Source organism: Megalopta genalis, chromosome 15 (assembly GCF_051020955.1).
Source record: "Megalopta genalis isolate 19385.01 chromosome 15, iyMegGena1_principal, whole genome shotgun sequence".
Classification (NCBI taxonomy): domain Eukaryota; kingdom Metazoa; phylum Arthropoda; class Insecta; order Hymenoptera; family Halictidae; genus Megalopta; species Megalopta genalis.
Genome location: NC_135027.1, coordinates 6254121 through 6263399, shown reverse-complemented (window position 1 = coordinate 6263399; position 9279 = coordinate 6254121). Strand labels below are relative to the sequence as shown.

Genomic DNA, 9279 nt, shown 5'->3' with positions numbered 1-9279 from the left:
TGAAGATTTTATTAATATTAAAAGGAAGAAATCTGGAAATAGAAAGGATCTATGTATAAATAGAAATATGCTTTTACAAGATAGAACAAAAATTAGCACGGAACCTAATAGTTACGGATATTGCACTGGAAATAAAAAATGACAGGAACAAGCTATATGTAAATTAGAAGATTTAGGCTATTAGAAGTAGTATGGGAATATTTAGGAAAGAAGAAAATTGTAAAATACTATGGTTTGAAAAACGCGCGGTAAAATGCCCGGGCCATGTCAATTCAACGTGACTATATTGTAACTAGAATTTTGATAATGAATCAAAATAATTATTTTTTAAAATTATGTTTATTACTTTTACCTAAAAAAATAATTATGATGTTTATTCTAATATACATTTTTTATTTAGTTTGTACAAATGTATGTATGTATTACATATATGTGTACATATGAATGCATGGTATACCTGCATGTAATTTTTTGTTTTCTCGCGTGGTGGCGTATTAAGCAAAACATTTTTAAATTTGCACAAGAATGTGTTATTCTAGATTTGCGACACCATTGATTTTATTTAACTAGAAGCGGTTGCTTTAGTTGAGATTTTCACATTTGCATTCGATTTAACAGACGTACATTGTGTACAACTATATATAAATAACATGTCTGACACAGAAAATATACGACGGTCGTCCAGGATACAAGCTCGTGTTAAAGGTATTGGCTAAACATAAAATTTGAAAGTCCGAAAATTTGAAAATACATATCTAATAAAAGTACACAACCGTATTTTATTCAAAAACCTCACTCGAGGTCATATCATTTATCGAAGTAATATTTTTTTCTGTTACAGAACAAGGACGCACAAAAAGTGATTTGAACGAAAATCAAGATGCATTGGAGGAAAGATGCATTGCGTCGAGGGAAGAATTGAATGATATTGAAGAAACAGTTCAAAAACCAGTTGGTAATTTTGAATAATTTTTCAGGATTTTGTGTCCTATTAGTTTTTCAGAATGTAATAATAATGAAAATGCCCAATGTTTGTTTAGAATTATTCTCCAATGACGATGTCAGTGGTCAGATATTATATAAATTTCAAACACATGGCAAGAAGAATGCCATGACAGAAAAGGCAAATTTATACCGTACACCTGTTGCTTCCAAGAATGTGTTGCTGCCAAAAGTTGTTCTTGAAAGAGTAGAAATATGTAATACAAAAACATCCCATGGACATGAGAATGATGGAAAAGGTATCAATTTTATTTTTAATTATTCGAGAATAAATTATTTAATAACACCCCACAAGTTTGCAGAAGATTCCAGATTAAATCAAGTTCCAGTGAAAGTGAAAGCATATCTGAACCAAGTGATTATGTGCCATCCGATGAAGAATCTTCAGATGAATCAAGTGAAAGTGATAAAGAATTCATTAATGAAGAGGAGGAGGAGGAGGAAGAGGAGAATGATATCAAGTCCAAAGCTTTTAAGAACAAGATGGCATTCCAATCGAATTTATTGAGTACACCAAAAAGAATGGGTAATAGAAATAAACCAGCAATTGTCCATAAAGATTTTGTAAGTAGGGTATTATCTTTACAGAAAAATATATATCAAAGAATTTATTCGTAATAATATTTCATTGTTTGTGTCTTTACAGCATATGAGAACCGACGAATACTTTGAAAGCCAAACAGGGAAAGTAGTCACGTCTGATCGTACATTGGAAGATTTACGTAATTCACGTTTAACAAAAGAAAAATTGGAAGAATTATTAGCAAAGCAAAATTATCTATCGATGCGACATAAAGAAAACATTTGTTCATTAAGCAATAGTTATACCACCTTATTTCACATGTGGTATTTTATTATGGAGTACGTATAAAGCACATATAAAATAATATCTTCACTTTTTGCAAATGATTTCACACTCTGTTTTATTTTAGACAAGGTTACTCCATGTTACTATATGGTTTGGGATCAAAAAGATGTTTAATTAATAATTTTCATAAAAGTATATGCTATCATCCATCATTGGTGGTGAATGGATTCTTTCCTAGTCTGACATTAAAGGATGTAAGTTATATAAATAGAATCAAAATATAAAAATAAATCATGATATTATAAATTAACGTATAACTATTCTAGATACTGGATGGCATAATTGTTGATCTATTGGAATTAAATTGTCCTGCCGACACAACCGCATGCATAGACATTATTAAAAAGGCCTTGAAGAGAAATCCAAAAGACAGACTCTATTTGTTAATACATAATATCGACGGTATAATGCTACGTTCAAGTAAAGCTCAAGACTTGCTTTCTAGTCTTGCAAGTATACGAAACGTTCGTGTCCTGGCATCGGTTGATCACATCAATGCTCCACTATGTACGATTAGTTTTACTTTTACTTTTACATTTACTTTACCATTTACATTAATATCTGTTTACTTAAGTTATTAACGTTATTTTATATTTTCATATTCATAGTATGGGATCATGTAAAACGTTCAAGATTTAATTTCTTTTGGTGGGATGCAACTACATTTTTACCATATCAAGAAGAAACGTCATACGAAAGTTCACTTTTAGTACAACAAAGCGGTGCTTTGGCTTTATCATCCCTTCAGAACGTCTTCCTTTCGTTAACATCGAATGCCAAATCAATTTACATACTACTCGCCAAGAATCAACTAAACAATAGCAGTAATGCCACTTTCACAGGTAATTCTTTACTGTATATCGTACGATTATCTGTGTAAATCCAATCCTTTACACTTCATAATAATCATATTTATTATACTATTTATTTATTACATATATTTATTTATACTTTATTGCTAGGAATGGCGTTTAAAGATCTCTATCGTGCTGCCCGAGAAGGTTTCCTCGTTAGCTCGGATTTAGCGTTAAGAGCACAGTTAACGGAGTTTATAGATCACAAGTTAGTCAAATTGAAGCGCAATATTGATAGTGCGGAGCATCTTGTAATTCCATTAAGCAACGCATTGTTGAAACAATTTCTGGATGAACACGAGCCATGATATATCCAACAAATTCTTTTTAAGTTATTGTTTAAATAAGGTATACTATTTTTGTATTAAATCATCGCCGTCTACGAAGACTGCGAATAAAAGAACAACAACAAATGTTTGTTAAACACAAAGAAAAAGTAAACGCACAGGAAAGTGAGCGCAAATCAAAATGGTATTCAAATGCAATCATCCCATTACAATATGCAGTAGGCCAAATAAGTACTTGTTTAGTTAATTTCGATTTTTCTGCGATAATGCGAATTAAACAGTTATATTAAAAGAGAAATCCAAATTGTACCAACAACTTTTTCGAATTTATGTTATCCCCTCAAAAAGGAAAAAGGGAAAACTAAGCAAATCCTTCTTGATCCACTGTACACTGCATTCTAATGTATTTGAGTCCTAAAAGCGGTAATAAAATAACTATTAGTAAAAAAATATTTATTTTATTGCTATATCAGTATACATGTATATGTAAGTACATCTACAAAGGCTGTAACCACTTTTGGGATGCAATCAGATGCAAATAGCCCACATGTACGCTGTATGCGGTCACTTAACACGTGACGCTGGTATCGTTTCAGAGCAGAGCACCCAGGTGGCAATATCGTGAATTATTTTTTTTCTGTGTGATTATTACACGTTACATGTTCGCCGGCTAGTGAATACAATACGGTAATATCAGATATGTAACGGCTACAGCAAGCTACAGTAAGATGTAAAGTACGTTAGGTCGTACGAGCGAGTTCGCGCTAGGGAAACGTTGAATGGGTGCTGCTCATTATCAACGTATTCGTTCTGCGATTTCAATCAGATAGGACGATAGTCGATAGGTAATCACATTGGCAGATACTAGTGTTCTTTGCAGTCCAGTAACGACCACAAACTGAATAACAGCGCGTACCGAGACGGGTACCGAGAGAGCATCGAAAATACCATCGTTCAGTCGGGTGTGCGGTTACCGGCTCATTATTACATTACATATCGGCCTAACCTAACTTTCGCGTTGAGACTTTTTCTTTTCGTTTACTTTTTTCCTTGTTATTTTGAACGAGGTTATTCAATCAAGCGGGGATGCTTCGCCTTCTTTTAGCTGCGGACAATATCGTAAGTTCATTCGAAATGTTAGTGCGTGAAACATGTGCCTGTGTGTTGCAGCCTAGCGTGAATTACAGCTTCTATTTGACATTGTAAACACGATGTTACTTGACCTTACAATGGCAAGTTGGACGACCTTGACTTTGGCAAGTATACAATACAATGACCGAGTAGTCACCACTGTCGACCATGATTCAATGTTTTCTCTACTAAGTAATTGTAATACTATAATTGAAAAAGTGCTGAGTCGTAAGCGGATATTATAAAGCAAAGAATTTGCTGCGTCAAACAATAATAAATCTCGGTCTTTCTTGGAGCTTCTTTGTCCTGAAAAAAGCGACAAAGAGTTCTTTGCTGTTTTGATATATTCCTTATAACATAACAATTAAATGTTTGTTAGAATTTAATCATTTTAAGCGGATTCGACTTTTTATCGATTAATCACGATATTTTGTAGTCAAATTATGTGATTCAAACGGTGTTCGAAAATTTTCTGTTGTCCAAGTATCTTTCTTAACCTATCAATCACCGGAGACAAATTAAATCATTATTCGTATTCGTTTATATCCTTCGGGTTTTCTTATCTATCTCTCGAAAAATTTGTAATGACCATGGTGGAATCAATTAGATCGTATTTACGAGTCATATTCTAAAGATATACACTCCAAATCATTTTTACGTTTCGCTAATTGTGCTCGTATGTGTATTCATGGCAGAAAAATCACCTGGTGAACAAATTGAGAAAGGTGTTGCAATTATTATAAAATGTAGATAGAGAAATGGGTACATAAAAGCAAAGTTCTAACATACATATATATTTTTGTTACAGATAATCTAATACAGATTGCATTTGATGCAGTACAACAGTGATCGTTTTGGCATATATATATATTTTGGTGAGTCAGTTAATACGTAATGATAAACTATCTTGATACGTATTAGAATTATGTGGTAACTTGTCTATAAAGCTGTGGCAATTGTTCATGAAATTTTATTTTCTCTAAATACAATTGAAAAATTTCTTACAATGGTAACTAAAGAAATTATTAGTGTCACAAGAAACCTACAGATTTATATTGGATTTTTCTTTTATTGTTTTATTTCTAATTACACACGATCTTTTTCAAAATACATGTATAAATTCTCGAATGGTTTATAGCCTAGATGTGAAGTACAAAGTATCGTTACAGCAAGATAATGGATCAATTTATTATGTATTATTTTGTTAGTTGTGCATCTTGTAACATGGTGAACACGAAAATTGAAATGTGGTCGTGTTCTAAAACAATTTAATTACATGTATGCAATTATAAAGGATTACAGTAGCTTGTCTATATATGTTCTAGACCATTTGGGTATTATCAACAATAACCCAGACAGATTATAAATAATATATAAAGAATAACGAAGACAGTCTGTTACATTTAACATACTTTGTTATTTGAAAATTTCATTCATATCGTTTGTAGTTTAATTATATGAAAGCTACAGTTTCCATCTTTATCGACGGAATCCAATCGGTCCGAACATAGCTGAGATTTCATAATACCGCCGCCAGGTAACGTTCGGAGTCTAGTATGCTTTCTAACAATGTTTTTCGTAGTTTTGGAATCGTATTTCGGCAGCAAACTTTATTAACTGTTCCGCGAGTTTTTAATATTTAAAAGAAATTGTTTACCGAGTGTTGTGTGGCTTCGTGTTCGAAACAAGAGCGTCCGAGACTAGAAATTCCATTATCGGTCTTGGGAACGTCATAATTTTGCAACGTAAGTACCTTGTGACATTCAAAGAAATATTTATAAACATGCTTGAAATTCAAACATGCTTCGCTACGTACGCATCATTACGTTAGGAATAATATTGTGAAACTTTCTCAAAGATACAGTATCGACGAACGAAAATTGGTCGTCAATATGAAAGCAAACAGGTTCTTATTCTATGATCGATTCTAAAATGATACTGTGTTAGATATCTTTGGTTAGGTGACGATTCAAATATTGACGCATAGACGGTGCTCTATATTTTTCATCGAAACGACATTTGTCTTTTATTCGTTAGAATTTAGAAGATACACTTTAATGTAACAACTGTCCTCTTGGTCATCGAATGATCAGATTCTGTCGTGTGTCGTGACATACGAATAAAATTCAAACGTCCGCTACCATGACACTACGTGATTCAGCGTAGACGCCGTCATCGATAACGTTCTATTTAAAACTGTCCAATGCTTTATTTAATGTTTCTTTCAATTAGATTAGAGTAAAAGTTCCAAACACCACAGATTCGTTCCCGAATAGATGCCAATCTTTATACATACGTACAACTGTTGTAGTTAGTCATGATTATTTTTCCGCCGTTTTTTGCTAATATCATTGTAACACCGGCGGATATTTCACTTTTCCCTGGATAAAATCAATTTCACCGGTCGTTCTGCCAATTTCATTCTAAAACTTGCGACTCCTAGCCTAGCGGAGAAGAAAAGGGAGGGGAGCGTGGATACTCGATACAGAGTATTGCGAATCGCGATTTATTCGGCAAGCGATAATTTGAAGTTGACCGACCGCCTGCTATTGTCAGGGATCCGCTGACGCGTGCAACACTACAAAACCCGTGTCCGCGAACGCTTAACCAATTTCCGCTTGTTTTACCAAAATCGAGGTCGTGGAGCCGTTAAGCGTCAAGGATCACTTACGATCATCAACTCAAGATTCTACGTGCATGACTCATGGAACTCTTTTATCTCGACCACGGAGTGATTCCTTCCATATGCGTGGCGGCACGGCTCGGCTCGACTCGACTCGGTTTGGTTCGGCTCGGCTCGGCTAAGCGAATATACATAAGCACGCGCGCACGCGGCCTTAAATAATGCTCCATTGTTGAAATATTGCCCCCTCCCCACCGGTCTCCCTCCGGCAGCTCCTTTGCCCCGTTCGATCGGGTTCACTTCGCTATCGCGACTTTTACGCCTACCAAAGAGAGAGCAACGTTTTAACATTTCGAGGCGCAGGAACGTCACCTTAGGTTCTCGTTTGATTAATAATAGACCGATCGCTTGGTAATCCATAAGTGGTTTCGAAAATTTCACCGGTACCGGACGATCGCTTACCAGAAATTGTCGACTCCAACAATTTATTCTTGGTTACCTAATTCATCTGTACGGCTTGTTCTCGTGTTTTTTTTTGCATATATATATATATATATATTTTGGTGAGTCAGTTAACCCTCTATGGGCCGAATTTTTTTCTTAAATATAAACAAATTTCTGCAACGGAAAATCTATTATTATAAACCTATATATGCTAATTAAAAATATATTTAATAGTTTAAACAACTTTATTACAACTAATTCGATTTGTAACTTTGAAGTAACAACGGCTTACAATGTTTCCACTTCTGTGCATAAATGCTTAAGCGTGAAATTCCATAAAACAGTTTGAATTTGGCGTTAAATATAGATGTACGTTGCATTTGGAACTGGTTGCCAAATAGTTTCTTGTGGTCTTGAATTTTCCTCATCCGATGATAATTCGGTACTAAATTCATCGTCACTGTCAATAATATTTATGCGTCGTCTGGTAAATGCTACTGGATGATCTTCATCGGACTCAGAATCTAATAAAGAATCTTCGGATCTGTTACCGCTGATGCGTCTAATTCTAATTCCTCTTTTATTTTCATACGACTTTGTATCCATATTTTGGATATTTGATATATAAATTTGAAAATAGAAGAAAGCACAGCTATTATTACCCTAAATACACTCGAATCTACCACAATTTCCCAATGTAACCTGAAAGTTACAAAACTGTATCATATACAAATAGTAACAAAATGATTATATTGAAAAGCAAATAAATAAATTGTTATTGATATACGAACCCAGAGCTATTATATACGCGTTTTTTTATTTAGTAAACGCCGACAAAAGCACAAATAATCTCAATTGCACAAGATGGTCCCTTTGGTTTCTATCTACAGACAACTTGCAAGGTATTTATTTTGACATTTCAGGTTGATGGTGCTGCCAACCGTCATCAATATTGTTATCGGTTATTTCAGAGGCATTATATAATTAAGACGTATACATCATCTTGTGAAAAAAACTAAAACTATTTGGTAAAATGTGGATATATTAGCTTGTGACTTGAAAGTTACATGGGCCCATAGAGGGTTAATACGTAATGATAAACTATCTTGATACGTATTAGAATTATGTGGTAACTTGTCTATAAAACTGTGGCAATTGTTCATGAAACTTTATTTTCTCTAAATACAATTGGTTACCTAATTTATCCGTACGGCTTGTTCTCGAGTTTTTTTGCATATATATATATTTTGGTGAGTCAGTTAATACATAATGGTAAACTATCTTGATACGTATTAGAATTATGTGGTAACTTGTCTATAAAACTGTGGCAATTGTTCATGAAACTTTATTTTCTCTAAATACAATTGGTTACCTAATTTATCCAAACGGCTTGTTCTCGTGTTTTTTTGCATATATATATATATTTTGGTGAGTCAGTTAATACATAATGATAAACTATCTTGATACGTATTAGAATTATGTGGTAACTTGTCTATAAAACTGTGGCAATTGTTCATGAAACTTTATTTTCTCTAAATACAATTGGTTACCTAATTTATCCGTACGGCTTGTTCTCGAGTTTTTTTGCATATATATATATTTTGGTGAGTCAGTTAATACATAATGGTAAACTATCTTGATACGTATTAGAATTATGTGGTAACTTGCCAATAAAACTGTGGCAATTGTTCATGAAACTTTATTTTCTCTAAATACAGTTACCGTGCACTATGATGCTTCGTATACCAAGGGGTCGTCCAAGTAGATTCTTCCGCGTTGCGTACTACGTGCAACTTGTCCGCCGAGACAATGGGACGCTCAACATTGTTTCTCCGGCACGTGCAATTAATCAATAAATTCTCTTTGTTCCTTCGAGAAAGGATTCCTCTGAAATAGAAATTTTTCTGCGGTGAAGCGAAGCGCGGAGCGCTTTGATCGGCACCTCGCGCCGCATGGAAACACTCGGAACGGATGCACACGATGCGCAATTTAACAATTTCTTCGTTCGTTCTTGAACAGCCGAAAACGGCGAACCGATTGAATTTCGGCGCGTTCTCTTTGGATCAGGAA

At 34.2% G+C, this 9279-nt stretch overlaps 2 protein-coding genes across 7 annotated transcripts in view; both read left to right on the top strand.

Annotated features, from left to right (window-relative positions):
* The first annotated feature begins 480 nt into the window (after positions 1-480).
* Orc2 (origin recognition complex subunit 2) lies at positions 481-3461 on the top strand. 2 transcript variants are annotated; one of them, XM_033468982.2, is made up of 9 exons: positions 481-705; positions 842-955; positions 1041-1241; positions 1298-1566; positions 1649-1863; positions 1935-2064; positions 2137-2377; positions 2479-2712; positions 2833-3461. In XM_033468982.2, exons 1-9 carry the CDS (start codon positions 651-653, stop codon positions 3030-3032), a joined length of 1659 nt encoding a protein of 552 aa, XP_033324873.2. In that variant the 5' UTR covers positions 481-650; the 3' UTR covers positions 3033-3461. The 2 variants fall into 2 exon arrangements, with proteins under 2 accessions (XP_033324873.2, XP_033324874.2); XM_033468983.2 differs by lacking the exon at positions 481-705 and having other exon boundaries at positions 842-951.
* Positions 3462-3675: 214 nt separating this feature from the next.
* rdx (BTB/POZ and MATH domain-containing protein rdx) overlaps positions 3676-9279 on the top strand; it is a 199471-nt gene continuing 193867 nt past the window's right edge. For 2 of the 5 annotated variants that reach the window (XM_076526673.1, XM_076526680.1), the window contains exons 1-2: positions 3676-4267; positions 4951-5017. The gene's annotated coding sequence lies outside the window, so the exon portion shown is untranslated. Of the gene's footprint in view, positions 4268-4707; positions 4868-4950; positions 5018-5757; positions 5888-9279 lie in introns of those variants that run through there. The other 3 variants (XM_076526674.1, XM_076526675.1, XM_076526677.1) reach the window with 2 other exon arrangements.

Coding starts and splice junctions, on each gene's coding strand:
- Orc2 (XM_033468982.2), top strand. CDS start 651: ATGTCTGACACAGAAAATATACGACGGTCGTCCAGGATACAAGCTCGT. Junction 706..841: donor GATACAAGCTCGTGTTAAAG/GTATTGGCTAAA, acceptor TTTCTGTTACAG/AACAAGGACGCACAAAAAGT. Junction 2,713..2,832: donor CAGTAATGCCACTTTCACAG/GTAATTCTTTAC, acceptor CTTTATTGCTAG/GAATGGCGTTTAAAGATCTC.